This window comes from Aspergillus brasiliensis, assembly GCF_001889945.1.
Source record: "Aspergillus brasiliensis CBS 101740 unplaced genomic scaffold ASPBRscaffold_9, whole genome shotgun sequence".
Lineage (NCBI taxonomy): Eukaryota > Fungi > Ascomycota > Eurotiomycetes > Eurotiales > Aspergillaceae > Aspergillus > Aspergillus brasiliensis.
The window spans coordinates 1286062-1313662 of record NW_027137450.1 but is presented as its reverse complement, the minus strand read 5'-3'; the positions used below and the strand labels follow the sequence as shown (position 1 = coordinate 1313662).

Genomic DNA, 27601 nt, shown 5'->3' with positions numbered 1-27601 from the left:
AATCTTATTCTACTTCTAGCCTGGAGAGTGCACTTCGGAGCTTATGGCCATAGGTTGCGGAACCCGTGCACTTGGCTGTGTGGATAGAGTAGTATCCTGATGATAATGATATTCTTAACATCATCATAAATTTAATAACTAGCTGAGCTATTATTTTAGATCTCTACCAGACCTATCCGATGGTTTCCGATAATTCCTCTATTTATAGTACCAGTCCCTGATCATCCCTTGCCTAGTATATCTTGTTGAGGTTCTTAACTACCGGATAGGCATCGACCTGGAGCTCCTGCGGGGGCCGTGCGCCAACACCTTTCTAAGTAGGGTTCAATAACTATCTCGTTAACTAGGCCGGACAGTGTAGCAGCGAGGCAGTCAAGTCATATTTCCGAAAATCCGATCCACCAGCCGGCAATACGGAGTACAGCAATCAACTTACATAGTACAACCAACCACTAGTCTATGCTTACTCCTGTGAAGTACCCCTGTGACGTGTCGGATGAACTGAGGCTGACGACTGCACGTGAAATCAGCCAGCCAATGAGCCACTTGAGGATCAGAGTCCCCCGATCGTTCTTATCTCCGTGCATCCACGAGGCTGCTCATCCTCCCCAGCAATGAGTACACCAGATATTCCGTTCCCAGGATGGGCGGCATCCCCTTCACAGCGCTCGGCTGCGCAACCTGCAAGAAGCGCAAAATCAAGGTCAGTCCAGAAGTCTGCGATCGGACCACTGTTCGGTGGCTGAATCCAGTAGTGCGATCTAAAAAAGCCCGAATGCGAGAATTGCGTTAAAAGAGGAAAGGCGCCTTGCCCCGGTTATCACGATCGGATCTTCATCCACCACACTCTTGTATCCCGACGCGCGCGCAATGGAGAAACCACGCGACCAGTCCCCCAGCTGGTGGGACAGCTCAAGCCCCTGGCTTTGCCGGCTCGCTTCAATATGAGTGCCGAGGCTCGCACCCAGCTCTTTGCCAACTTCATGCACACCTTCTTCGCCTCCAACCCATCCCTGAATGGCAGGGACGACACCTGGTACTTGTTGATGGCGCGCTTCCCAACCTTGGCCGGCCAATCAGAACTGCTGGATCGATCGGTCATCGGCTTGGCCTCGGTGTTTCTGGGGACGAAGACTAGGGATAATCGGTTGGCGCATCATGGCTTGGAGATCTACAATAGTGCTCTTCATGCGATGCTACGGATCTTGCAACGCAATCGCCCGCCTACGGCTGCCACACTCTACTCGGCCATTGTATTCCAGACTTACGAGGTATGGTCGTTCCAGGCCAGGGAAGTCTATTTCTGACAAGATGTAGACTATGCAGAATGGCGAGACGGTCTTGCATGATTGTTTTGCCCACATACAGGGCGCCACAGCGATCCTGAAGCGACAGGACTGTACCGGATACGATGATAAATCTCTCATCAACGCCATCATCTGGAGACATAAATGGGCGGCAGTAAGTTTATTCCGACTTCGACGATGGATTACTGACAGTCATGTAGGCAATGTTTGTTCTGAACACCCCATACAGTATGGCACTGGACGGGGAATGTCTCAGTCTTGGACGGACAGACAGCCCGGCGGACGGGTTGTTCGGAGTGATTGCCGAATGCATCGTTTTACGCAGAGATCTGTGCCAACTCATCGGGCGACCGCATCACAGTCGGGAACCCCCATGCCAGTGCCACGCACTACTGCAGCGCTGCAGTAAGCTTGAGGAGCGTCTGCAAGTAGACTGGCTGCATACGTCCTCGCACAGGCTGGACGGCAAACCCACTCCATGTAGCCGGTGGGTATTCAGTCAGGAGCCGAGCATGCTCCCTTTGGACCCAGATCTTGCTCCGTATGCCTTCGAAAACCTCGAAACGGCCAAGATATACCTCCTGTATTGGGTCGCCTCTCTGCTCATCCGCCGCGTGATCTACCAAACCGAGACGCACCAGTTGCGAGACCCCGATCCGAGCTGCATGGTATTCTATGCCAGAGAAATTTGCCGCTCCGTAGCATATTGCATACAACCCAAGAACCGGATGTCAGCCGGACAAGCCCTCCTCGTGGCACTGTCCCAGGCATGCAAGTGCTATATTGACTGCGGAGACCAGGCTCAATTCCTGTGGTGCCAAGCAGTCTATCCGTTCATTGCAGCGAGCGGCTTCGGTATAGCCAATCTTTTGAGCCAGGTGGAGTGGAAGTTTTGGAACGCGGCTCAGAGACAGCCACGGGGGTCACTCTTGTTATTACCTGAGGCGGTGCATGATAGTTCGATATAAGCGACCGTAGGGGATACATGATAGTAGTGGTAATGCGACCTCGCTGGGGAAATAAGCAATTATATAACTAGTTTTTCCGACGCATCCCGATTGGACCCGACAAGGCCATGCACGGGATTCGCACAATTTGCCCGTTACAGACTAGTGTGCTTCATAGCATCTATTTACATTTGATATGGCTGCGCAAGGCTAAACTCGGCTGAATAATACTGCTTGGACGATGTTTCAGAGCTAGACGTACTACCATCTTTGGTGTAGCACGTTATACTATTGTTTGCTAGTTTCTCGTCGATGAACGGGGGCTTACCCGCTCTTGAAATCACTTTCTCGAGCTAAATAACCATCTTCTCAGTCTTGCGGAATGGGGAAGGTGTTAGAGCAACTCTAACTAAATTGAGCCAAGAAATCCCAACCTCCCAGTGTATGATACCCCTCCTCAGTAAATAGTTGGCCTAGTAAGAACTCCGCGGATGGTCGTACTTCACGATTTACCCGCAGCATCAATAGAAGATACATAGCCAGACGCTGTGCATTCTCAGCTCCAAAGCCACCCGGCAGCCGCTCGGCGAGATATATAGTGAATCGAGCCATTCCGGCAGGATCACTCAGTCTCTCATCAATGAGTTCGAGATGCTCTTTATCAACTATCTCTCGTGGAATACCGAAGGTACTAAGTGGAAAAAGTGGCTCGTTCGTTGCTAGTTCGAATATCTGTTCCAGAATTAGCAGATAGATACAATTTATCATTGGACAATGAAATGAAACTTACCAAGCACCCCAATGCCCAGATATCAATGGTGCAGTCCCATGCAGTTCCGCGTATAATCTCGGGTGCGCGTAGTGACAGTGGGATTACAGGTCGCTCGTCGCACCATCGACGCCATTGAGCTAGAAGGATAATATCAGCAACTAAACACATATTTTCTGCGTAGAAATAGATTGGTAACATACCGCCACCTAAACCCCCTATTTTGACCACGAGCCTGGAGTAGGGGACATCTTTCAGTGAATTGTAACGTCTCTGCGAAGGCATTAAATATTGCGGGGCACTATCATCTCTCGTCACTCCTTCAAGCCATCGGACTGGGCTAAACTGGGGTGACTCCAGTAAGTCATCGATATCATTTATCGAGTCGGTAACCGATACCATTATGTTTCCGGGCTGTATGTCTGTCCAGGCAGACAGCAAGCGGTGATTAGTAACTTTTCATCTTGTCTCCCAGTTTTAGTGACTTACCACAATGAACAATATCAGATTTGTGAAGGAAGTCGAGCCCCAAGAGGGTTTGCTGTGACACAGTTTGTACATATGCCGGCTGGCGTGGCGTCCATGTAACTATCATTTCTTGTACGTCCGAGATCATCACCGGAAAAAGTAGACATAGGTGAGTACCATTCGGGCCTGTATGATGAAAGTGATCAAGTAGTTCAATGACGTGTTCTCTTCCAGGATGATCAAAGTCTGAGGCCGCCAGATGGCGATGTATCGCAAGCTCCTTCGAGTCTGCAGACGCATCTGCTTTCAGGATCTTTAGGGCGACATGGCGCGGTGTCATGGTCTTATTCTCCGCGAGCCAGACTGTCGAGAACTGTCCATAGCCTAGCTTTCCGACAACTTCGTAGTTCTGATTGAAAATGTCATGGAGGTGAACGGGGTGGTAACCTCCCCGACGATACTCTTCGACGGGTTCGACCACCTGCGTGATTCCCTCAAAACGGCGCATACTGACAGATCTAAGGATAGTGTGAAACTGTGATATAGCTGAGAAGACTGGCAACCGGATGGCCACTCGGAGTTGCGGGAAGTAAATCTGACTAGTACAGATGTGAAGTCGATAGGATTCAGAGACGTCAGGGGTTTTCAAGCCTAATATAGACGTTGCACAGCGTCGTAGTCATGTGACCTATACATGGGAAGACCCGGAAGCCTTTGTTGTTGTTTTCTGAATCAAGGCACAAAGGGACTCGTTTGAACACGTAGATAAAATATGGTACTAGGAAGTGAACTATCCGGGAGTTGCCGCCGGATGTCACTTTGATATTACTGCTTCAAGTAGCCAGCCATGTATCATTCTGGTCTACTTGGCAAAAGCAATGCCTTGAACATCACGCATATACCACTTGTCTACTACAGAGTCTAATCCCAGGCTCTTTCCATCAAACCAGTCTCAGTACACAAGTGTCCAAGATTCAAGCTCCATAGCGAGCAATGTTATTTTTAGAGTACCTTTGTACTCCAGGCAGGGGTTTTCTGTCATATCAAAGAGTTTAGTCTTGGCAATGCCGTTAAAAGGGCTACATGCGAGGCACTTTGCATAACTACATAAATTCTACATTGAGAAGTTCCGCAAATCCATCCGTGCTAGTACTCTAGAGTATTGACACCAAGTCTTCCGATCCATATGAGGCCTCCCATACAAGCCTTACACTATTATACGATGCTACTATAGTTAGATTCAATATGTAATATGTATTTAATTTGTGTCCGTAGTAGCCCTTGCAGGATTGTTGCATCCAAGGGAAGAAAGTTCACAACACTACCTACAAATTTGTAGTTCCATGTTATAGATAGCTTGCTTTAGGATGTATCCCAATTTAATGTGTACATATTTACAATTAGACCTATTCGGCCTCGAACCCCTTCTTGCGCTGTGCTCGAACTCTTGCAAACTTCTGCATGCAGGAGGCAATTCCCATGTAATTCTAACCTAAGAAAATAGTAACTCTGTTGCTTTGCCGAGTCTCGTAAGCAGTTCCCCGCGAGACTCTTCACATAGTTTGTCTGCTCAAGCAGGTAGTGTTCGATACTAAACGGGCAACTCCCCCATACATAGGAAGTTGTCATGATTTATGGTACGTTGATGTCATAGCTCGAAGTCAAACTCATCTATCACAGTAGTGATTGAGCAGGGTATCTGATGGCTGGCAAGACAGTCGAGGAGGGTCTACCACAGAAATCATATTCGAATAGGACGTATTATTATATCCGGAAAGAGACTCTCCCACCTCTAGATCATCGTCCCCTTATTCTGCTTCTTATCCACATTATAATGCTTCCACATCCCCACGGCCGGAAACATCAACACCAACACACAAGTCGCGGCAATAGCCTCATACTTCTCCATATACCCCCAGGCATAATTAACAGCCTCCCTCACGGCCGACCCAGGCTCATACTTCATCTGCGACAAATAACCGCCCGAGTACAACGTCTCAAACAGCGCCTGATCCTCCGCCGGCAACGCCCTCCGCAACCCATCCGTAAACGTATTGGTATAAATCGCCGCCGAAACCGCATACCCAATCGCACCGCCAATACTATTAAAAAGGCCCAACATGGACAGCAGAATCGGAATCCCATCCCTCGTAGACGCACACATCACCGCCATCTGCTGCCCAATGACCAACATACCACCGGAGAAAGCGATGAAGATCTGACACATGATCACGTACCCGATATCCGCATCCTGCCCACGGAAATGGATCATCAACCCGGCCCCCAGGAACATCAGCGGCACGGCGAAGCACAGACACGAGTACTTGAATTCCTTGACCATGCGGATCCAGAAGCCGAAGACGGGGGACCAGACGCAGGACCCGACGGTGTAGATGGAGGTCATGTAGCCGGTTTTGGTCACGTCCAGGTTGTAGACGACCATGACGAAGTAGTAGAAGTAGCTGTCCCAGCAGTAGAAGCTGAAGTAGACGACGGCGGCGAGGAGACAGGCGCCCAGGACGGTGCGGTCGCGGAGAAGCTCGTATGGGATGAAGTGGACCCGGGCGCACCATTTCTCCCAGGCGGCGAAGGCGAAGAAAAGTGCGAATCCGATGACCACTTCGGCGATGAAGGCGGCGTTGTGGTACTCCGTCCGGCCGTAGCTGGCGAGGCTGAAGGGGAGGAGGAAGAGCACGAAGGCGGCCATCAGGATTAGGGCTCCGATGACTATTTCAGAAGTGTGTTAGATTTGTGCTCAGGGCTTGCATTCGACCTGCAAGGAGGACAGGGAGGGTGGGGGGATGTACCATCGAATTCGTGAATGTAATGAATCAGCGACTGGAACCATGTCCGACCGCTGTCTTGACGGACCAGCACACCAGTCTTGTAGGCCTTACGCTCGTAGTATTTGAAGACGAAGATGAGGGGTGCAAATACAAAGGGCTGGATTATGGCGAAGGCGCCATACGCCCAGCGCCAGCCCGAAGTCTTGATAAAGGAGTTGGCGGCAAGGGAACCGGTAAAGGCACAGCAGATGAAAGGCGTAGTGGAGAAGCCAAATGCAAAGGCTCTGTTACGCAATCCGGAGGTATCCGCGATGAAGATCTCCAGAATGAGGTAAATAGCATCGTAACCGATCCAGTAGAAGACATAGCCCGCGGCAAAGGCATTAGGGCCGTTGCATGCCGCCAGGATGATCAGTCCAAGGACGTAGACGAAAACGAAGACGATCAGGCCTTCCGCACGTCCCCAGATTCCGAGAAGCTTCCCAATGGGCAGCTTCAGTACACCGCCAATGATCGTGGCCAGGATATAGGCCGTCGTGACCTGCGAGGCGTGGGAGAAGTTCGAGTAGGCATAGTAGAGGACGTTGGTGCTGATGTATTCGTGAAGCGCAAGCATGAAATAGCAGACCCAGATCCTGAGTATATCATCAGCACAGCTATTATCGATGTTCTCCTTGTGATTCTCTACCAGGCATAAGTGCCGTAAATGGCATTCTTGCTCCAGACAAGCGCGGCAGCCTCTGCCTTCTGGACACCGATCGGGGCCTCCCGGGAAACCTCTTCGGGCTGGGCACCTTTCTCAGAGAGCTCTGGGTTACCAGACGGGTCGTCGGCCTCGTTGCTTTTCGGATGCTGTTCCACTGGCTGAAGGTCATCCACGACGTGGTTGGTCTTGCGACCCTTGAGTCGGTCGACGACGACACCCATGATAACTGGGAGAGATATCCAGGGTGGGTAGATGAATAATGTCGAGGACTCGAGAGGGATGAGTGTCCAAAAAAAGGGGGATGGAAAAAGGCCGATCGCCGCATGGTTATATAGTGGGTAGCATCTTATCATCCCACCTTCTCCCCTGTCAATCACTTAGCTTTTAGGTCCACATTAGCGCCAACATCAGACTTTTTCTTCTTCCTCCTTGTTCTATGGCTCATGTGGAGATGGCTCTTTGGGGCCAGAGGGTCTAGCATCATGGCATGGTAACTAAACCCGTTAGTGTCACGCAGAAGCCAGGCTCATGCCAGAAAATGAGGGCGGATGAATGGGGGCCAGCGATAAGCGCCATCAGATAATCAGGCCAATGCAATCAGATAATCTCTATTGTGGGGCTAACAGCCAATCGTGTTGAGGAATTGACCGGCCGATGCCGGGTGGGATGGTGAACTCCCGGCCAATGGCAACCGTCCAGCCCGGGCCATTGATGTCTAGGAGCCACCTTCTTTTACGCCGATTCCCTGGATTTGCCTAGCTGCCCTTCCTTCAAGCGGCTCGATTGGTCGGTAGACGTGTTGAATATCGCTTTCTGCGCTAAGAAAAAAATTTTACCCTTCCCGTGATAGGTGCTAAAAGCAGCCCGGTCAATCCTTTGATCCAAAGGTTGCGCGTGAAATTCTCTGCTAGATGGCTTCTGACAACCCGGGACATCCGATTGAGAGAAAATCAACGTATTGCTGCTGGAATAATGCACTGTCAGGCCACTATTGGGCTTATCATTTGGTCTGGCAGGATGTAGCTGCAATCAATCTGTTATTTATGCTCTCGCACACCGCCCACGCCGATTGGTAGACTCTCACTTGGCTCTCTCGTATCCCGTGATCCATGCAGAAGCTTATGGCCGGAATACCCGGTCTGAGCTCTTGTTCTCTTCGGAGCGCCCGTTTGGGGGCAACACAGCGTGTTTTGATCAGCCAACAGCAATAATCAGTCTGGTACCCACCTTAAATCGGCTTACTCCGTAGTAAGCTCACAACTTTGCATATTACGTACCTTATTTCTGCATGTCCTGACTCAGCAGTCGTTTTTGGGCGTGGCTTATCCACAAACCCTGGATTGTACGTACTATGATAGTGGAACTGGTCTCCAACCTATGAACCCTTGAGACCCATCGTAATGTGGTCGATTCGAGAGAATATTGGCGAGCCAAAATGATGAATAATGTCTTATTAAGATAATGCATCATTTATTTAGTTAACATTCTGAACAATTATGTAATCTGATATAGCCCTTTTTATCACCCATCCCAAAGTGCTATTTTCTTTCTGATTGAGCTGTATTGTCCGGGTATGACTTTGAGTCAGATCTCAATTTTGATCACCATGCAACTCGGTATCCCACATGTAGTCCCGCATCTTGATTGAGTTGTTCATGGTTCAATTGATTCAATTGTTGCAACATCGTCCATGATAGGCGGTCATCTACCTTCAATTCGACTTGCCCCGGTACTCATGAACGCACTATATCTAATAAATCAACAGCGAGATCACACTTGCTCAAGCAAATAGCTGTATGGCAAGACCCCTAGTGTCAACTCGAGAGCCATCCCGTGGGAAGAATACAATGAAAGTATCTAGCATTCTCTGGCTTCAGTTTTCCTCGAGAAACACTATTTGATCCCACATGGGCACGAAGTGTCTGGTACATGTTGTGGCAATATCAATCCACAGATTAGCGGCAATTAGGATCCTTGGAGAATATCATAATCTTGTGTAGTTAAAGCACCTGAACAATCAAGATCAAAAGCCCCTTTCTGTATTGCAGCCAGCTGAAGGTGCAGGCTATCTTTGTAGATTGAATGAGTCAGTTATCGAGTAGACAATCCACCAAAGAGCATGTTTTCTGTCCTTTCGGTTAGGTAAAAGGCGTGAGACAGTGATGTATATTAGGATAGCATATTGAATCGACGGTCGGCCCAGCTTGTTTTCTTTCTCGTCGCAGTTGAAGGTCTCGTGTGCGGGTGGTGTCGTCCACAACAGATTAATAGAAAAGACTCAGTCATGGGAGATCATCTGACTGCGTTGGAAGTATCGTGTGGCATTTCAGGTTGTGGACAAGGAGTCCTTCGGTTGTCTAGGCTAAGACGTGCTTTCGAGGTCCTTCAGGACTGAGGTATAGGTCAGCGAGCCATACACGGAAGCCTGACTCTGGCAAATCCGGTGGTTCCATAAAAATAGCTTACTGTAGGTAGGCAGACCATTTAATCTAGTTGCTCGGGCCGGACAAAACTGCAGAGTAAGGAAGCGGGTCCAGGTGCACCGAATATATACCAGGAACTTGGGCATAGAAAGCTTCTGCTCGAGCTTTGGCTGCATCATAGCTCAATCCAATGATAGAAAGCTCAAAATAGACAAGGGGGGTTCTTAAAATGTGGGGTGGGGAGTTGGTTATAGCCGGAAAGGTAGCATATAAGGCTGTACCGGTTAGGGCGCTCAGAAAGGTTTTTCTCCGATCAATATGTCACGGGTATTAGGTAGATGCTGGATTCTGGCATTTTGTGAATGACATTAAAGGCCATGCGCATGGACCTCCAACCTTTCACGTGAAAGCTGTGTGTTGGTGATAAGTTCAGACCACGATGGCACTTAATCATGCACAAACACTGCGCCGCCATGCCTTACTTACAGCATCTGCAGGGATTCATGATCCCGTGCCAGATCCTTTGGCTGATACTTTGGACATCTCTGGGGTTTCCCAACCAATCATTCCCTGGCCTTGTGTGAAAGTACCAATGTCGGACTTGCCCTCAGTGGTGTGTCATGGAATGGCGTCTTTGTGCATGAATCCGGTGTTAACTGACTGGCTATGGTATCACTTTGCATCCTCAGTGAATAGATATTTCATCTATTAGTGAATGATTGATCAATTCTTATGGCTGACGGCCACATAAGAATTCCTTGTGTCGTGTTGCTCAACTTCTACCTTTACCGATCAGACGTGTCTCTTGATAACCTTCAATCAGAACAAAGCCTCTGAATACGACATGGCCTCAACATATGATCTTGTGAATTATGACTCCGACGAAGAAAGGGAGAAGAATCCTATCGTGCCCTTCGCCAACCTCGCATCTGCTGCCTTTTTCATGGCTGGTTTGTTGCATGCAGCCGGAATATCCTATGGACTGATGGGCGGACTTGCGGTCGCATTCTTGGGCAGCAACCGAGCCACACGAGACGTCGACATGGCCTTTGAAGCACCCGGGAAAATGCGAGACATTTGGAGGGTCGTGGAGGCCCAGCCACGGTATATCAGGGATTAAGGCTTTCTGGTTACCTCACTGACATTATGTGGCTATTAGTTTGATAGTCCCGAACACCAAACTGGTCAGTAATATCTTGAAGGTATTCGTTCGCACCGGCCCAAATTACGATGATTGCGTAAACGCACTACCTGTCGAGGTTGACCTTATCGAAAGTGGTAAGTTTGTGACTACCCAACACATGTTCATAGTCTTACAATCTCTATATTCAGGGTACCAGAATAGTCCACGAGAGCTTTTAGCGAACAGAAAGCAGATTTCTATCAATACTAGGACCGGAGTGCTATTGATCTATATAATCGCGCCCATCTTCCTCATGCGAGGTAAAATGGCTGCCTTCGCTGGTCGCCGAAGACTTGCCGATATGGAGGATATTCAGCACCTTGTGCGGATCTATGGATCGGAAATCCGAGCTGCTGTTGATCGTTTAGATCCAGAGGATGTTACTTCTTTCCTTGAGATTGTACCCCCGGCGACCCTTGCTCGCTGGAAAGCATTCTTTGGGCGTTGATTATGCTCTGGTGTACTAGCTGCTTGACGTAATTCTTGGCACACATTTTACTTTGGCAGTTGGCGTAATGTAGTTACCTATACCCCAGGTCTGAGAACACTACGTGGATCCTTGGACCCGTGTCTCCGATACCTAGTCGCGTGAGTCTCCGGCAAATACTTCCATCCTAACCGCCTCTGTTTGTTTTGGATTGCGTGCGTCCATATCTCTCTTCGGAGAACAGGAGTAGGGTCTACAAAGATGAACATTTCATCTACCCCATCATCCCTAAAAGCCTGAGCGCGATCTTCCAGCCATTTTGTATCAGTGTGACCTTCCAGATCAAGTTCTCTGTGGCCCCACTCCTCCGAGAGGTCCATCCCATCAATCAACTCCTCTAGATCTAGTAGGCTTTTAGAGTCAATGGCACTTTGCACGTAGACTGGAAGCTTGGAGTACGGCAGGCCACCTGGTGACGTTAGACGGTTTCTTCCAAGCTAAAGGGTATCTGTACTGTGACCCACCTAGGCTCCACTCTACGTTTTCATGTTCGACAATGAGATGGCAGTAGTTTCCCGGCACTAGTAGCCAGAAAGTAGCCCACCCGATGGCCTTGAACCGGGGGTACTTGTGGTTCAGCAAGTTCGGCGATTTGAGGGGATTTGGGCCACAGGGTTCGAGGATATCTTTGCGAGAGGCAAAGAGCTCCACCGCGTGTTCGAATTGCCCATCTTGTATGCATAATACTAGGTCCTGGGATGGTTGTCAGGTGTCTTTTCATTCTGGTTCTCACACGGCAAAGGTCTGAACGTACACGTGGTACGCGCGATGTTCCATAGTAGATTAGCGCTTGCTCTTGGACGAAGCAACAAGGTATTCCAGCATCTGTCAAAATCGATAGCACCCTGGATATTTCCTGGGGAGGTTGTGGCCCCTCGTTTAAGTCACCGACTGAGAGCGGGTCAAGCGCTGGAGAGAATATCACGTTCTGCTCATTGACTTGGGGAGGATTCATGCTTCGCACGTTTAGATATGGGGCTCATTCGGTAATGGTGTCGTTTCGATGAAATTAGTATGGACGAGTGGTCGACTGCCAGGTTAACTAGTGGAAAGGAAGAGGGGGTTTTCATGAATGTGGTCACATGACGCCATTTCTGGCCTGCGCGACAACCGCTTGCCCATCAACAGGCTGCGGATGAATGGTAGGAATGCTGTGTACAATCCTTCTTGGTCTATATGTTTTTGATATGGAGGGAGAGACACACATACTGTTCAGGGTCACCACAACCCAACATTCCAACCATTCCAACGTCATTAGCCGATCCCCGCCCATGTTCCCGTATTGATGCCTAAGGCAGTAGTCATGAATCACCAAACCCTGGACACAGATCCGACACAGTGAGCGCCTTCCCGGATCATTTACTAGTTTGGTGTGGTCTTGTATTGGTTGATCTGTTGATTGGGTCGCCTGTTCTCATCTTTGTTGTCTCCTGGCATAGAAAAGTGAGCCAGCCAAATATATATTTTCACATGGTACAATCGAGGCATAAACAATGCGGAGCGAACAACAAGTTTCAAGCAAGAAATGAACACATTAGTAACCCAAAAGGGCACTAGAGATGCTATGATTTCTTAAAAACACCTGTCGGACCATTTTTGAATCACTTCTGGGCAGGCTATCGCCCAGGTCATTTGCACAGAGGTGGTCGTGGTTGCTAAACAAAAATGGGTCGATTTTGAATGAATAGGAGTGGTATATAAATGTAAGCAAAGACCATTGCTAACAGATAACCCCTGATGGTCTAGTTGGTTATGGCGTCCGGCTGTAATGGTTAATTGTAACCGGAAAATCCCTGGTTCGATTCCGGGTCGGGGGACATCTTCTTTTTTGCTTTTTTTTTTTTTCTATTTTTTTGCTCCGTCCGCATATACATTCACCACGACCACACGAAGCAAGAAGTAATTTCAAAGAAAACTACAACCGCATCATTTGAATTACTCATAACTTAACTATCGATCAACCCGATCGACCTGAAATGAATCGAGTGATAAACGAAGCCGCTGAGAATGTGGCAAACGCATTAAGGTTTCATCAACTATCGGTGTCGGAGGCGTCGGGATATCCAGTTTTCCGGTCAGGCACTTAAGATGGCTGCACCTCTGGCTTAGCGTCACGTCCACAACAGTCAACCGTGGATCATAGAGGGCCTGCCACCAGACAAGCCTACTGTTCACAATTCAGCTAGGCGACCGACCCAAGCCAGTCCGATAGCCGACCACGTGAGCGGATCGGAGGACATTTTGGCCTCCGCTCATAGTTATTTAGGGAGTAATGAAAGCTTTGATCGAACAATCATTGCTCCACCAGGGAATATTCACCTTCCAAGCATTCCATCGCTTATCCAAGTATACAATTAGTCATGGATAAAGAAAGCAGTATTGTGATCATCGGTGCAGGCGTATTTGGCCTCACCACAGCCTACCAGCTCGCCTCCGAGGGCTACAAGAATATTACGGTTCTTGACCGACACATGCCACCAGTAAGTTCCAGTGTCCCGCGCAGTGCATACCACCTCTAATAAGCTCAGGTTGCGGATGGGTCCAGCTCCGACATTTCTCGGATTATCCGATTTGACTATGCCGACGATGATTACTTGCGTATCTCTCACGCAGCCTATCTGAAATGGCAGGAGCCCAAATACCGGGGCATCTTCTACCCCAGACCGTTCATCCTGACAGGAAGCATGGCCCCTACCAAAGACTCCTGGATGGAGAGGACCAAAGCAGCCCTCAACAGGTATAGCCTCCCATGGACTCACGTAGCCGACGCGGCCCACGCGAAGCGGTTACACCCTGTCCTTAGCGGAGAATTAGCTGCACCTCCATTTTCTGGGTACCAAAACAACCAAGCTGGATGGGCAGACGCCAACAAGGCCATCAGTCAGCTTCGTGACGACTGCTTTGAGGCTGGCGTTTCCTTCGTCTGCGGCCGTCGAGGCACGGTTATTGGGTTCGACACCGATTCCGACAAGAATATCAAGGCGGCACGAACCCTCGTCGGAAGTCCCATATCGGGCGATCACTTCATCCTGGCAGCCGGTGCATGGGGATCTAGTCTAGTCCCTATGTACAACTCTACCATTGCTACTGCCCAGGTCCTGGGATTCATGCGTCTCACGCCGGAGGAGGTGAAAAAGTACCAAGATCTTCCGATCTACATCAACTTCTCGTCGGGCTGGTTCAACTTTCCTCCTCATGAAGATACCGGCCTGCTGAAGATGGCTGTGCACGGATGGGGATATACCCGGACTCCGCGGGAGGGAGAGTTCACCCTCGCGAAGAGTAACATCTCAACTCCCCCATTGATTCCACCTCGCGAGCGCATCAACTTCGTTCCCGCAGATGGTGAGCACAGACTTCGGGAAGGACTGCGCGAGATTCTGCCTGAACTGGCTGATCGGCCATATGAGAAGCTGGCTCTCTGCTGGTATACCGATACCCCGACCGGTGATTTCATCATGGACTACCACCCGGATTTCAAGAACTTGTTCATTGGAGGCGCGGGCAGTGGACAGTAAGTGTTCCTTTTATGCCACATCGTGGCTGGGATCAAATGCTAATATCAATTGTGCAGTGGGTTCAAGTTCCTCCCCGTACTGGGTGAATACATGTCGCGGGCGATTAAACGGGACCTGCCAGAGAATCTCGCCCAGAAGTGGCGATTCCGGATGGAATACCAGCACCAGGATGACACTTTCCTGGGAGATGGGAGCCGTGCCGGACCTGCGAGACGGGAGTTGACTCCTTATGAGAAGGCTAAATTGTAATTGTCATTGCCTTTGAAGGTGGTGGATGTACATATGCGATTCATAATTGATGGGTTACGAAGTTAATGATGCAAATGGAACAAGAAAGTTCCTTTACAACAATAGATTGATTCATATTCACATTCCTATCCAAGAGAAGATTAGATACGAACACCCTAAAAGGAAATCTATGCGAGATCGCCACTAGCCCGGACCGGATTAGCTCCAGTCGACGAGCACGTGGCAAGTCCTCCGCTCACGTGGTCGGGAAAAACAGCTCGGAAATTGCTCCGACGCCGAGATGGATCGGCTACATCCCCGGCTAATGGCAGGAGTAGATGGCGGGATAGTCAAGTCACCGGCAGCATGGATCGATCCTCTGAACCCCGAGAACGGAGTCGACAGGCCTGCGAGCCATGTCGGTAAGGCCTGCTCACTACTGCTCACTAGGAAGTACTTAGTCTGACTGGCTCTATGACAGACGAAGAAAGACGAAATGTCCCGGGGAGAGGCCGGTTTGCTCTACCTGCCAAAGGCTAAATCACCAATGTGTGTATTCACTGAGGGATCGAGCAAATGTTGCGTCCGGCAGGGTTACGAAGGCTTATGCGTATATATTCCATGCAGCTCGTATGCAACTCTTCCTAACATCAAACTAGAAGAGCTACCCAAGACCGGCTACGGATACTTGAATCACAGGTCAATGACTTGTACGGCGCTCTCTGGTGTGCATATCTCAAGCCCTACATAATGTCCTCCCTGTATGACTAACTGATGTATCTAAAGCTCACGTCCCAGTAGAAATGGCGACCCAACGCCGGGGACTCCTGAGAGCAATAATACACCGCAGAGGGAATTGGATTGGCCGGTTCCCGTGCGAGAAAGTCCTAGTGATATCTCTATGTTTTCACCAACAAAGCAAGTGCCCTAGTGCCACCAGATATCAGAATCCTACTGACTAGACAAGCCCACATCCGCCAACGGAGACATTAGAACACTTCACAGAGGTGTACCGGAAAGTGCTACACCTGCAGCCACTACCGTTGTTCGACATGAATACACTCCAGTCGGACTTGACCAAAGCGCCGGACTTTCTTCTGTGGAGCTTCTTAGCGTTGATTTTACCGTTCTCAAGCCATGAATTCTACCATAGTAAGGAGACAGATGCTCGAAACTTCTATTCCCAGTCTGCCGAACAGGTAGTTGTGAAGATGGCCGTCGAAGGCATACCACGAGTGGAAGTACTACAGTCACTGTGTCTGCTAGCCCTACGGCACATCAAAGGTACATATCCTGATTGACATATCCCAATTGACATAAAACACCTTTTGACTCCCAAACAGAAGGCAAAGAAGCACAAGCCTGCATGACAATCGGGATGGCATCCCGACTCCAAGCATTTCGCAGCCTGCAACATAACAACACAACAGAAGCCAGAGACCTCACCATCGCCCGCTGTCACTGGAGCATACGGATCCTCGAAAGCATCTTCACTCCCCAACTCTCCATCCCATCACCACAAACCCCAACCACCCCCGAATACCCCTACCCCCCCAGCGCGCCACTCCCACCTCCACTCCCCTCCATATCCCCCCCACACACCGACCTCTTCGACACCACCGACCCAACCAACACCAACGACCTCGGCATAGTCGCCTACGCCATCCAACTAATAACAATCTGGGGCGAAACCGCCTCCTACCTGCACAGCCTACGCACCAACCCGAACCTCAACGAAGAAACGCCCTGGTCCCTATCCTCGACCTACTCCAAACTCAACCACCGCCGCAACGAACACGAAACCCAACTCCCCGACACCCACCTCCTCCGCAACGTCGCCTTCACCAAACGCACCCGCGCCGACATCTCCACTCACCAAGAATACTGGACCTCCTGGATATCCATGCAAATCTCCTGCCACGCCCTAGTCGCCATCCAAAACCACCCCTTCATCCACCTCGTCATCCTCCGCGGCAACCGCGGCGTCTCCCAATCCCGCCTCTTCCTCCAACAAACAGTCGACCACGCCTTATTCCACTCCGAATGGGTATTTCGCCTAATCCAAGCATGGGAGAACTTCGACCTACCCCTCCACGACCCATTAATAGCCCACCTCGTCGCAGCCACTGCGTCCATATCATGGATATTCCAATTCGCGAGAGACAGAGGAATCGGAGAAAAAGCACGAGGCCATCTCCTCATCGCAGAGAGATTGTTATCGCGAATGTCATCGACGGTCTGGCCTCATGTGTCTCATAGGTTGAAGACTCTTCAGGCACTTCAGTCGTCAGCTTCTCTTGTCGCAACTACTACTACCAATCCGTCCGTATCTACTGAGCATCAAGCTGCTGCTGCTGCGACGGTGACGAAAGGAACGACGATCACGATCCAGCCCTCGCTGTTCTGGGATCTACTGGATCCGAAGATTTGTCCGAGCGAGACGACGTCCGCGTCGTTGGTGTCGGCTGCCCCCGGGGCGAGAATGCGCGTTACCACGCAGTTTATGCATCCGCTTAGTGAGGATGAGCCGTCGGTGGGGCATGGGGGGAGGGATATAGGTGGTAGCAGTGTTGAGAGTGGTGGTGGTAGTGGGTTCATGTCGGATGTGCATGCGCATGAGTTGGAGCAGTTGTCGTTGGATGAGTTGTTTGGGCAGTTGGGGGATGGGGAGTTTACGTGGGCGCTTTGAGTGCTTACTATTTATTCATGTGACACAGATAAGTACTACGGAGTATTGGAAAATAAAATAAGGATCTGATTGATGTACAAAATGTAATATCAAAATCTTAGAATATAAGAAGCGAATATAGTGACAGATTGTCAAATAGACAGACAGATCAAGTGTGTCGTGTCAGCTATGTGGGAGCACGGCTCCACAGATGCATACAGCACACGCTCATCATTTAGTAAGGGATCTGCTGGTGGAACCAGTCCATGATGAGCTTGACCTGGTCAGGATGAGCAATGGGAACATTGCCAAAGTAGTTACCCAGCTCCATGACGATCTGGGTGCCGTTGGGGCTGTTGGGGCTCCAGTGAGGCAGGCTACCCTTTCCGGTGTAGGAGCCACCGAGGTTAGGGTTGAGGGTCTTGGCGAAGTTAGCCCAGTAGGCGGACATCTTCTCCCCGATCTCGTAGTCGACCTCGGTGAAGGGGTAGGTGTCGGCGTTGGCGTAGAGAGCGTTCAGGGCGTACATGATCTCGGACTGGTGGAAGGCACCCGCGGACTGGCCCGGGGGAGCGTGGGTCCAGTAGTAGGTGTAGAAGGGAGACTCGGCGGCCTTGTACCAGTCGGTGGCGTAGGCCCAGGAGCCGATGAGGGAGGCATCACGGGCGGCGGCGTTCCAGGACCGATCGGCGGTGGTGGCGTTGTCGTCGGTGGGGTAGAGCTTGATGTAGCGGGGGAAGAGGTCGCCGTACTTCAGGGAGGTGTAGTTGAGGTATTCGTGGACCGTGTAGTCGGTGGTGGTGGAGGCGCCGGACTCGTCCTTGGTGTTACCGGTGATGACGGGGACGTCGTTGGCAGGGCCGTTGATGAGGGTCTCGAGGTACGTGGAGGGAAGGACGTAGTCATCCAGGACGGGCTTGAAGATCAGGGGGTAGCCGGCGGAGAGAGCAGTAACCCACCAGATCCAGGTGTCGTTGACACGGTCCTGGGAGCCGACGAGGAGTTCCTCCATGGAAAGCTCACGCAGCTCAGCAATGGTGGAGACGTTGTGCGCGCTCATGTAGTCCATGCTGTGGGTGATGGCGGTGGACATGTTGACGTAGGAGGTGGCCAGACCGGCGAGCAGGGGGTCGTAGGGGTAGCGGATACCAGACTCAGAGATCGCACCGTGGAAGTAGCCGGAGAAGAGAGGGCTGTTGACGGCGTGATAGACCTGAGAGGAACCGAAGGACTGACCAGCGACGGTCACCCGGTCAGGATCACCACCGAAGTTGGCGATGTTCTTCTGAACCCACTTGAGAACCTCCAGTTGATCCAGGACACCGTAGTTGCCGGAGGTGTTGTGGCCGGTGGCAGCAAGACCCTCAGCGTTGAGCTCGGGGGTGGCGAGGTAGCCGAATGCATCGTCACGACGGTTGAAGGAGATGAGGATAACATCCTTCATAGCCATACCACCGCCGTACCACCAGGCATCGTCACTAGTCTCGTCGGAACCCTGGTTCCAGACGATGACGGGGAGCTTGGCGTCAGCAGAGCCAGCATTGGTCCAGAGGTTCAGGCTGAGGCAGTCCTCGCTGATGTTAGTCGCGTAATTGCTGGGACACGCAGGGCCAAAAGAGGTGGCTTCCAGGGTCTCGTTCCAGGGCTCACGGGGCTGGGGAGGCTTCCAGCGGTTCTGGTAGCCCGTGTCGGCAGCGAAGGGGATACCCAGGAACGCGGTGACGTTGGACTCCGTGGTACCGAAGTACTTCTGGAGAACAGTCTCGTTGGTGAAGTACTTGAAGCCCTTGACAGGACCGTAGTTTGTCTGGATAACCTGATCCCAGAGCTGAGCCTGGGCGACTGCAGCGCCCAGGGCCACGGAGGCGAGGCCCTTGGTAGTGAAGGAGGGCATGCCGGGGAAATCAAACAGTGTGGAATGGAGAGGAGGGATGATGAGGAAAAAGACAAGCAAGCTGGGAGGCGATCGGCATATAAATAGGTTCGACTGCAGGTGCATCTGCAACAGACGTTCCAGGGACGGACATGAAGACCCACTTGGAAGAAGAGATGGAATGAGCTTAATGGATCTCAAGCAATGGGATGATGCAAGCCCTGCCGTTTCCGATAACGCCGAAGGTGGTTTGACCGTGTGAGTGCGACGCCTTGTAAAATCTCCACGGGACGGAGCGCGTCCAGGTGGAGACTTCAATTGACTACGCCAACTGATGACGACCAAGGCAGGAACATATGCATTAGCGAGTACATTGCGCAGTTGCGATGAGGATACTTGTCTCAAGGTATCTACATGAGGAGGAAGGTAGACTTTGGCAGAGGTGGCGGAGACACTGCCGGTTCTGCAGACCGAGGCCGAGGGCAGGCCAATCTATAATTTCCTCCGCACCCCTGCCGATCACAGAAAGGGCTAGAGCTACGCTTGAGTATCATGTAGCCTATCACTAGCAAGAAGGTCGACTCCCGTGCTTAATCTATTTCGTGTGCCTGTGTGCATACTATGAACCAGATAGAGCATTCATAATAGCAGAATCCGGGTGAGAATGAAGGCATTACTGACTCCCTGGCAATTGAACCTTGGCCTTGGAAAGTTGCCAATTTCCGGGACTGAAGATTGATAATGTTAAGACCCGCAGCCTGTTCGGCACCTGCAACGTAGTTGAATCTTCACAAAGTCCCCACCTTGGCCGCGCGTTTCAGTCTGGGGTGCTGCAGAGTACAGACAGTTCCAATTATTGCAGAGAGGGTGAAACCGTGAACAGTGGTGACTGGCGATGCAACCCCCGCCAGATGATCGCCATTCCTGCCTACTGATTGTGGCAGATGCGGCCGAGATTCCCCGCAAGAGCGAGATGGGTTGGGCAAACCCTGAAATGGATCCGAGCGGATGCGCAGGATGTTCCCGAGGTAATACCACCGAGATGATATCCCCGAGAGAAGATCCCCGAGAGCCCGCACATAGCCTCGCAAACTGCCCCCTAATCGGGTAACTGGGGGCGGGTTCAATCCGGCTACGAAGCTTGGCCCAGATTCACCACAACGCTCTCGATCTACTGGGAACAAATCGCGCAAATTGACCTTCACTGCTGCCTATCTTGAGCGGCGGCTCTTGTGTATACGCGTTATTATCACAATAGCCATGTAGTCTTGTTTTGGAAGCCATACCAGGAGATTAACCATGCAATCTCTTAAGGTGTTTCGCTGTCTCGGACACAAGTACTCGTCTACCCTGCGGAGAACGGGATGTTGGATTCTAGAAGCATCTAAGAAAATGGATGTTTCATCTAAATCCGAAGAACGGATGTGTTTACTAGGTATGTATGTGCGTGTTATTGTACACTTCCTTATCGGAATCTGCACATAGTCCATACGAATCAAGAATAGCATTTGTTTTTCAAGTGACCACAAGCTAGAGATCTCAACGTCCACTTGTCACAGACAGGAATGGAGCTGCAATCTTTGTTCGGCACAGGAACTAACCATGAAATGTCGTTCCATGTCCGAGATAACATTTGACTGCAGAGCCAAAATGGAGTTCGATCCATCGGAAATTTGAGAGGGTGATAGCGCAGGATAAAGACGACTGATAATTTGTTGCCAAGTTGGGATGAATTCCGACTGTTGTCAAATTGGGTTCCTATACAGCTGTAGACCATCCCAGAGCCGATGTCAGAACACAAGGAACACATTGGAAAGCGTTCTGGACTGGATGATATCCCTTCAACACAGAATTCATTGAACCATAGACTATAACTATGGGTTACATATTACTAACTACTAAGGCAGGTCAATGCAAGGTACCGGCAAGCGGAACGCCCTCGCTGTCAGTTGCTAAGAGTGGAGCAGGCCCGTTCTCTTGTTCCAGAAGATAAGGTGACAACCTAAATGGCGCTTATGGTCTATAGATAGTATCATAGTAGCTGTCTTACAGTCTTAGCCTCTTAGCGCGTGGCAACGGGATTTATGCTTATGTAGAAGTGTGTGTGCATTTTAAGGTTGATGTAAAACATCAGGCACAGAATTGACTGACTATATCTTTTTTTTTTTTTTTTATGTGAGGGATGATTCCAATATCTGTAGGGCTATCAACTTGTATACCTATCCGCTTGGTTGAGGTAGCAAAAAAAGGAAGGAAAAAAATTAAAATAAAAAAAAATGTTATGCAAATTGAAGAACAAATACTGAAAAAAAAATTAAAAGAGAAAACAGATAGAAAACATACAACAGAAGGGATTCGCTGGTGGTCACCCACCCAACTACTAACCTCCCGGCGTGTGGCTTAAGTACGGCTGAGCGGACGGGAAGCCCTGTTTTCCACACCCTGTGGTCGTATGTACTCTTTTCAAGTTACTGACGGGCTATATGCTGCATTTCACCTTCTCTGCTGCATGCTTCAGCCATAGGTCTTGTGCTAGATGCCATCTATATCATCCAGAACGGCGCTTGAACTGACTTTTCGGATGTCTGTCAAATATATTATTTTGGAAATTCTACTATGTTTCCTAACAAGCCAAGGTGGAAGCGGATCTGGGTTAGTAAATAGTTCTACCCCTCTTGATCTGGTTAATATATATATTTGTATGTGACTCGGGGCGATTCTCTTATAATACACTACAAGGGGTCTTAAAAAATCTGCCGTAGATATCATGCGAATTGTCGTGAGAACCTCCGCCTACGATTCATGGTGTCGACCTCGACGCGTTAATGACCTATCAAAGAACTTACAAATATCACCTATGGTATCTGTTCGGTACGATGGAAGGACTCGGACGCAATCACTTTGCTCCAACTGAAAGGAACTATATGGTGGAATCCGGCGCCGCTTCCTTCCTGTAAGGCGAAAGAATCAGCGAGGACCAATCACGACTTCCTGTCCTGGTCAGGTGATCGTCATGTCCATTCGACATCGTTTGAATGGGTCTGTGGAGAACAGCAACCCCTATAATTGTGGCCAAGGGTGGACTGCTGCTCCACTCCGTTATCACGGCTACAGGGAATGGGTACATCCATGGGGGTAATGTGTGGCAAGGCCTTTAGGCGAAATGGGCAGAATGAGATCATCGTGACTGCGCTGCATTCGACATTGACGAAGATAGTCCGTTTATAAAACGCGTTGATACAGTGTACAGCTGCCCACAAACTAATACGTTGGTTGATAAACTGTAAGAGCCAAAACATCCGCGCGTTTTTGATGGGATGTTCTATCCAACTTTCATATCGCAATCTTTGAGCAGATATGTAACAGCGTATGTTCGAATTGCTCACAAAAATATAAATTCCCATAGCTATAGCCGGCTCGATAGATGACTGGTTGTAGCTGTACTTCCTGGAATGACTGTCGTCTTTGATACTCCTGCATATACCGATGAGTCTGAATGAGGCAGTGCTGAGCATGGAGTCTCGCGGTTCACCCCATCAGGATGAGCCAGTGAAGAGTGGAGTGAAGAGGGCAACACACCTCCCAGTAAAAGTATCCGATAGGAAGATACTAGAGGCTTAGCATTGTCTTAAGTTATGGAAAACCCTTACTGGCGGATAAGTTGACGAAGTCATATCTGGAACGCGGGGAAGACGCGGGATAAAGTCTGGAAGGTGGTTCCGCTTGATATGGCCAATTTGGCGATCATATCGTGCTCCACAAGACTATCTTGCTTTGTTCGCGGAACAAGCTGCCTTATCCATCTGTTTCCCCGCATTTTTGTATCCGACGTCCGGTAGGCTGTTTCAACGTAAGCCGTCGTTCTATAGGGTTACGCCAGGACTAGATGTCTAGGTGAGCCCCCGATAAATATTGGACAGCCAAACTCAAGATTTGTCCATTCGACTCCTTGTGCTTTCTGTTGCAAACCACCAGCCTGTCATGAAGAAACAATCAAGTCTAGACCCTAACCCGGAAGACGTCCTAGCAGAGGAGTCACAGGCCGGCGAGATCTCCTTTTCCGAACCAATCCAGGATGATGCTGTCTTCGGCGAGATTCGTGAGGGAGATACTAATTATCGTAATGTGAGTACCATGATAATTTGGCCGAAAGCTGGCCTGTACTAACGGGCTTCAGGTGAGCTGGATAGGAACCGTCGCCCTCATGCTGAAAGTCCAAATCGGCCTTGGCGTTCTCACAATACCGAGTTGTTTCGACATCCTTGGGATAGTGCCCGGAATTATCGTTCTTATTGCAATTGCGGTGACGACCACCTGGTCAAACTGGATGGTGGGGGTATTCAAGATGCGCCACCGTGATGTCTTTGGCATTGGCGATGTTGGGAGAATGCTCCTTGGGCGCGTTGGATATGAGCTATTCGGCGGGGCTTATATGCTATGTGAGTGAGCATGGTCTGCATTTTCGTCTGACTGGTGTTCTGACTTGGTGCAAGACTATATCTTCACTGGTGGTTCTGCTCTCTTGAGCATCTCGATCGCATTCAACGCGTTGTCTGATCATGGAGCGTGCACTGCCATATTCGTGGCCGTTGCTGCCATCATCGCGTTTACATTCTCCAGTATCCAGACTCTTGGCCGTATAAGCTGGCTCGCCTGGGTAGGTGTATCATGCGTTATCATTGCAGGTGAGTGTGTAATCACAGGTCTAGACCTAACGTTGATCTAATCATTCGTCAGTCTTCATTGTAACCATTGCTGTTGGGATCCAAGGCCATGCACCAATGACTGGCGGTGTCATTCCAGAGCCAGACTATAAACTATTCGGCAACCCGACGTTTGTTGAGGCCATGACTGCTGTCTCCACGATAACCTTAGCCTACGCCGGAACCCCAGCATTCTTCAACATCGTCTCCGAGATGCGTGATCCGCGCCTCTATACCAGATCCTTAACCATATGCCAAACTATTGTTGCCACAATCTACATCGTGATCGGAACAGTGGTATATTACTACTGTGGATCTCACGTTGCCTCACCAGCTCTTGGCTCTGCCGGACTCCTAATCAAAAAGGTTGCCTACGGCTTTGCTCTACCTGGACTGTGTGTTTCCGCAGTCTTATTCCTACACGTGAGTCCTCAACACATCTGACTTTTTCCCTCTGATCATTTACATAACTGACACTGCCGACCGCTACACAGTTACCTTCTAAGCACATCTTCATGCGCATCCTTCGGGGCTCTAGGCACCTTACCGCGCCGACCCTTACACACTGGATCGCTTGGATAGGCTCTACGGGCAGTATAACAGCAATCGCGTACATCGTCGCCAGCAGCATTCCTGTGTTCAGTGATCTTGTAGCACTGGTTGGGGCTCTTCTAGCCACGTCGTTGTGTTTCCAGCCCATGGGTTTCATGTGGCTTTATGATAACTGGGGATCCGGAAAGCAAGAGAAGTCTTTGAAGTGGTGTTTATGTGTGGCCTGGTGTGTGTTTATAATTCTGACGGGCTTCTTTTTGACCATTGGGGGCACTTATGCTTCGGTAGTGACCATCATTGAGTCGTACCAGAAGACCGGGGGGTCATCGGCCTGGTCCTGTGCCAATAATGATAACTAGATAGTTTCTGTCCTCATGAATATCTACAATTAATGAATCTATGTTTGAGGAAAACATACTCATGTCAGACTGCTATGTTGGGTGCTTCTACTTTGCTTCAAATATGTCCATGCCACATAAGATGGTTTGAGATGTTCTACTGTCCAAATTGTCATTGCATGCCTTGTAACCTGAACTCGTCTGCTAAGTCCACTGCAGGATAGACAGGGTAAGCTCACGCTGACTCTGTGGATTATACTCCACCCTCTGCAGTGGAGAAATGCGGACTGCCGCAAATCGTGCCGAATTCGAAACTCCCGCGGAGCCACTTGCCGTTTTCGCTGGACTCTGGGGGATATCAACGACTGATTAGACTGATGATAAGATAAGGTTCGAGGTTCCCTGATATGCCATGTAATCGCTGGCTACAAGATGATAGCTGATATCGATGTAGTAAGCTCACTATCAGGGGATAGATTAGATATGATCTTGATTTCACCGGTACTGTGCGGGTCTTCAGATCCTATCTCCTCAAGTCTAGTCTACTGTGTTGGTTGCTGGATCGCGAGACTGCATCAGCTGAGTTATCTAGGGAGTTATGCAGCATATAAACCCTTTCCAAGTTCTCACTAGTACATACGACCATAGGGTGTGGAAAACAGGGCTTCCCGTCCGCTCAGCCGTACTTAAGCCACACGCCGGGAGGTTAGTAGTTGGGTGGGTGACCACCAGCGAATCCCTTCTGTTGTATGTTTTTATTTTCTGTTGAGAGAACTTCAAATTTTTTCTGTCTGAATGACCAATTTTAATGCAGCACTAGAGGGTGTGTGACATTCCTGTAGCCCGTGCTATTGGTAGCTTTGATTCAACAATTCCAATAGCACAGCGACCCGCCCCGCGCAAGTGTCTGCCTATCAATGTATTCTCGGAGAGCCACGGTGTATTTACTACACACAACATATTGTATGCTCGACGTAATTATACATTATCTTTGTCTCGGGGAGGTAAAGGTGATGTAGCAGCTTAGGTCGCGCTATCTGTCCGAAGTAGACCCTATTCCTCACGAGCAACAGACTTTTCTCAATTTCCGATCCATGGACATCGTCAGGAAAGGTGAATATAGAAAGAGGCCCTGGAAGGACGCCTATATACCAGTCTGCAGTCCTGGTGAGTTATTCCTGGCTCTATTACTCCCAAAGCGACTTCTTCCATGCAGAAATTTGCAAGGATGCGCACCATACCGGTTCCAAATGACATCCTCCAGCCAATCAACTGTTTGACTTGGGCGGACTCTCGTACAGCTGGAAGCTGTAAGCAATCGTTGGGGCGGCTTGAACCAGGCTCTACCTGCAAATCGCTGGAGGTGGCTTTTCTTTTTGGGGCCTGGAATGTGCGAGATTGCCCCTTGCGCCTGAATTTCGAATCGCCATTTAGTTAGCTTATATCAACAGCTCGAGCGCCCGATATTCAAATAATCATTCATTGACCAAGCCAAAGGAATAGACCAAAGCATGGTGATCACTCCATAAAGGTTCATCGTCGGAAGATCCGCTTATTGGTTTCGGCTCGAATGTCGTTATATCATGCGACCGCAGCCCGAGTATACCGATTTTATCAAGCCGATTGGGAGGAAATGGTTGCTTGCCATCTAGGCCCCAAGTAAAGCCAGGTTCTTCGGGCTTAAGAGATGTCCACGCATCCACCAAGCCGCTCTTCTCTAGAAGACCGTTGTCCTCATCAAGGACAGGATTGAAGTCGCCTGCGACTAGTCCTTGGCCCGCGTCGCGAAGGAGCGATGATACAATAGATACCTGCCTGGGTCGGTGGGAAGGCTTGATTGGCAACGAGTCTAAGTGAACATTTACTAGACGTATCCGTGTTGGAGTAGGTTCCTTAGGCGAAGAAACGAAAATATCACAGCAGAGAGCATCCCTCGCAAAGTGACTAGGGAATTTCACCCTCCAAATTGGTCCTATGACGGCCGTTGTCGTGAAGCGTGCCTTAGACAGTAATGTCATCACCGCAAATGATTGGTCACCCCATGCTGTGTCGTCACATTCGCTCGAAAGCCAGAGTTCGCGAACTCGCTCGTCTTTCAAGATTTGCTGGAGGGCTGGCTTGGACACTTCCTGGAGGAAAATGATGTCCACTCGGGGATCTAATCCGATAATGCACGTGATAATTTCTGTAACACGTTTCTCAGTTTGAGGTGACGTTGCATCAATATTCCATGTCAGAAGGACAAGCCCTGATGTATCTCTACCCCCAGCTGGGTCTGCTGGTGTATTTGTATAGATGTCGGAGCGAGTGGCAATCCAACATTGGACAGGGTCAAAAGTATGCCAGGACTGGAAATTTGGGGAGGCATAGGTCCCCGATGAAAGTGGTGTTTCATGTTTCCAGGACAGGAAGCTCGTTTGGGCACGTGTGAAGAGATCCATATCTGGGATGACAAGGATGCTGGATCTACTCAGCAGTGACCAGAAGGTAGAAGACTGTCTCTGAAGCCAGGGGTGCCTAATACAGCAGGGGATGGTGATGAGTATATCAGCCAACCAGCCACAGTCAGCTGATCCTCTCAGCCTCCTCCCTGTCATTGCTGAGTCATCTCTGCAATCAGGGCAGGTGACTACTGATGTAAAGTC

At 49.8% G+C, this 27601-nt stretch overlaps 10 protein-coding genes and 1 non-coding gene across 11 annotated transcripts; 6 read left to right on the top strand and 5 right to left on the bottom strand.

The window, feature by feature from the left end:
* Positions 1 to 177: 177 nt before the first annotated feature.
* ASPBRDRAFT_181960 (Zn(II)2Cys6 transcription factor domain-containing protein) lies at positions 178 to 2494 on the top strand. The gene is made up of 4 exons (XM_067619966.1): positions 178 to 703; positions 756 to 1271; positions 1318 to 1461; positions 1508 to 2494. The coding sequence occupies exons 1-4, from the start codon at positions 644 to 646 to the stop codon at positions 2273 to 2275; spliced, it is 1488 nt and encodes a 495-aa protein (XP_067477492.1). The 5' UTR covers positions 178 to 643; the 3' UTR covers positions 2276 to 2494.
* Positions 2495 to 2552: 58 nt separating this feature from the next.
* Positions 2553 to 4081, bottom strand: ASPBRDRAFT_76780 (uncharacterized protein). Its single transcript, XM_067629333.1, has 4 exons — positions 3513 to 4081; positions 3227 to 3445; positions 3045 to 3163; positions 2553 to 2986 (listed from the first exon to the last, which is right to left on the bottom strand). The coding sequence occupies exons 1-4, from the start codon at positions 3997 to 3999 to the stop codon at positions 2660 to 2662; spliced, it is 1152 nt and encodes a 383-aa protein (XP_067477491.1). The 5' UTR covers positions 4000 to 4081; the 3' UTR covers positions 2553 to 2659.
* A 1202-nt stretch (positions 4082 to 5283) lies between these two features.
* Positions 5284 to 7204, bottom strand: ASPBRDRAFT_130054 (uncharacterized protein; the record flags this gene model as incomplete). The annotated part of the gene is made up of 3 exons (XM_067618195.1): positions 5284 to 6218; positions 6299 to 6912; positions 6966 to 7204. 3 exons carry the CDS (start codon positions 7202 to 7204, stop codon positions 5284 to 5286), a joined length of 1788 nt encoding a protein of 595 aa, XP_067477490.1.
* Positions 7205 to 10250: 3046 nt separating this feature from the next.
* On the top strand, positions 10251 to 10701 carry ASPBRDRAFT_83821 (uncharacterized protein; the record flags this gene model as incomplete). Its single annotated transcript, XM_067629494.1, has 2 exons — positions 10251 to 10510; positions 10566 to 10701. Coding segments are annotated over 2 exons (396 nt in total), but the record flags the coding sequence as incomplete, so codon positions are not given.
* A 72-nt stretch (positions 10702 to 10773) lies between these two features.
* Positions 10774 to 12519, bottom strand: ASPBRDRAFT_208862 (uncharacterized protein). Its single transcript, XM_067621847.1, has 3 exons — positions 11831 to 12519; positions 11541 to 11769; positions 10774 to 11485 (listed from the first exon to the last, which is right to left on the bottom strand). The coding sequence occupies exons 1-3, from the start codon at positions 12029 to 12031 to the stop codon at positions 11115 to 11117; spliced, it is 801 nt and encodes a 266-aa protein (XP_067477488.1). The 5' UTR covers positions 12032 to 12519; the 3' UTR covers positions 10774 to 11114.
* Positions 12520 to 12807: 288 nt separating this feature from the next.
* Positions 12808 to 12893, top strand: ASPBRDRAFT_t198. The gene has a single exon. It is a non-coding gene; the product is annotated as a tRNA-Tyr (tRNA).
* Positions 12894 to 13222: 329 nt separating this feature from the next.
* Positions 13223 to 14946, top strand: ASPBRDRAFT_181949 (NAD(P)/FAD-dependent oxidoreductase). Its single transcript, XM_067619965.1, has 3 exons — positions 13223 to 13556; positions 13605 to 14590; positions 14651 to 14946. The coding sequence occupies exons 1-3, from the start codon at positions 13437 to 13439 to the stop codon at positions 14841 to 14843; spliced, it is 1299 nt and encodes a 432-aa protein (XP_067477487.1). The 5' UTR covers positions 13223 to 13436; the 3' UTR covers positions 14844 to 14946.
* Positions 14947 to 15163: 217 nt separating this feature from the next.
* ASPBRDRAFT_181947 (Zn(II)2Cys6 transcription factor) lies at positions 15164 to 17579 on the top strand. Its single transcript, XM_067619964.1, has 6 exons — positions 15164 to 15244; positions 15304 to 15432; positions 15482 to 15547; positions 15609 to 15740; positions 15790 to 16106; positions 16166 to 17579. The coding sequence occupies exons 1-6, from the start codon at positions 15189 to 15191 to the stop codon at positions 17509 to 17511; spliced, it is 2046 nt and encodes a 681-aa protein (XP_067477486.1). The 5' UTR covers positions 15164 to 15188; the 3' UTR covers positions 17512 to 17579.
* Positions 17580 to 17725: 146 nt separating this feature from the next.
* Positions 17726 to 19384, bottom strand: ASPBRDRAFT_32104 (carboxylesterase/lipase family protein; the record flags this gene model as incomplete). Its single annotated transcript, XM_067622981.1, has 1 exon — positions 17726 to 19384. The coding sequence occupies one exon, from the start codon at positions 19382 to 19384 to the stop codon at positions 17726 to 17728; it is 1659 nt and encodes a 552-aa protein (XP_067477485.1).
* A 3960-nt stretch (positions 19385 to 23344) lies between these two features.
* On the top strand, positions 23345 to 24977 carry ASPBRDRAFT_129944 (uncharacterized protein; the record flags this gene model as incomplete). Its single annotated transcript, XM_067618178.1, has 5 exons — positions 23345 to 23488; positions 23541 to 23802; positions 23857 to 24054; positions 24101 to 24489; positions 24561 to 24977. 5 exons carry the CDS (start codon positions 23345 to 23347, stop codon positions 24975 to 24977), a joined length of 1410 nt encoding a protein of 469 aa, XP_067477484.1.
* Positions 24978 to 26431: 1454 nt separating this feature from the next.
* Positions 26432 to 27397, bottom strand: ASPBRDRAFT_197922 (endonuclease/exonuclease/phosphatase family protein; the record flags this gene model as incomplete). Its single annotated transcript, XM_067621151.1, has 1 exon — positions 26432 to 27397. One exon carries the CDS (start codon positions 27395 to 27397, stop codon positions 26432 to 26434), a length of 966 nt encoding a protein of 321 aa, XP_067477483.1.
* Positions 27398 to 27601: the final 204 nt, after the last annotated feature.

What these genes read in the sequence shown, in the direction of transcription:
- ASPBRDRAFT_181949 (XM_067619965.1), top strand. Translation starts at nt 13,437, where the DNA reads ATGGATAAAGAAAGCAGTATTGTGATCATCGGTGCAGGCGTATTTGGC. An exon ending in TTGACCGACACATGCCACCA is followed by an intron (nt 13,557 to 13,604) that starts GTAAGTTCCAGT and finishes TAATAAGCTCAG; the next exon opens with GTTGCGGATGGGTCCAGCTC. An exon ending in GGAGGCGCGGGCAGTGGACA is followed by an intron (nt 14,591 to 14,650) that starts GTAAGTGTTCCT and finishes TCAATTGTGCAG; the next exon opens with TGGGTTCAAGTTCCTCCCCG.
- ASPBRDRAFT_76780 (XM_067629333.1), bottom strand. Translation starts at nt 3,999, where the DNA reads ATGCGCCGTTTTGAGGGAATCACGCAGGTGGTCGAACCCGTCGAAGAG. An exon ending in ATCTGATATTGTTCATTGTG is followed by an intron (nt 3,446 to 3,512) that starts GTAAGTCACTAA and finishes CTGCCTGGACAG; the next exon opens with ACATACAGCCCGGAAACATA. An exon ending in AATAGGGGGTTTAGGTGGCG is followed by an intron (nt 3,164 to 3,226) that starts GTATGTTACCAA and finishes TTATCCTTCTAG; the next exon opens with CTCAATGGCGTCGATGGTGC.
- ASPBRDRAFT_181960 (XM_067619966.1), top strand. Translation starts at nt 644, where the DNA reads ATGGGCGGCATCCCCTTCACAGCGCTCGGCTGCGCAACCTGCAAGAAG. An exon ending in TTGTATTCCAGACTTACGAG is followed by an intron (nt 1,272 to 1,317) that starts GTATGGTCGTTC and finishes GACAAGATGTAG; the next exon opens with ACTATGCAGAATGGCGAGAC. An exon ending in GGAGACATAAATGGGCGGCA is followed by an intron (nt 1,462 to 1,507) that starts GTAAGTTTATTC and finishes ACAGTCATGTAG; the next exon opens with GCAATGTTTGTTCTGAACAC.
- ASPBRDRAFT_181947 (XM_067619964.1), top strand. Translation starts at nt 15,189, where the DNA reads ATGGATCGATCCTCTGAACCCCGAGAACGGAGTCGACAGGCCTGCGAG. An exon ending in CAGGCCTGCGAGCCATGTCG is followed by an intron (nt 15,245 to 15,303) that starts GTAAGGCCTGCT and finishes GCTCTATGACAG; the next exon opens with ACGAAGAAAGACGAAATGTC. An exon ending in GACTTGTACGGCGCTCTCTG is followed by an intron (nt 15,548 to 15,608) that starts GTGTGCATATCT and finishes ATGTATCTAAAG; the next exon opens with CTCACGTCCCAGTAGAAATG.
- ASPBRDRAFT_208862 (XM_067621847.1), bottom strand. Translation starts at nt 12,031, where the DNA reads ATGAATCCTCCCCAAGTCAATGAGCAGAACGTGATATTCTCTCCAGCG. An exon ending in GAACATCGCGCGTACCACGT is followed by an intron (nt 11,770 to 11,830) that starts GTACGTTCAGAC and finishes CAACCATCCCAG; the next exon opens with GACCTAGTATTATGCATACA. An exon ending in AAACGTAGAGTGGAGCCTAG is followed by an intron (nt 11,486 to 11,540) that starts GTGGGTCACAGT and finishes TAACGTCACCAG; the next exon opens with GTGGCCTGCCGTACTCCAAG.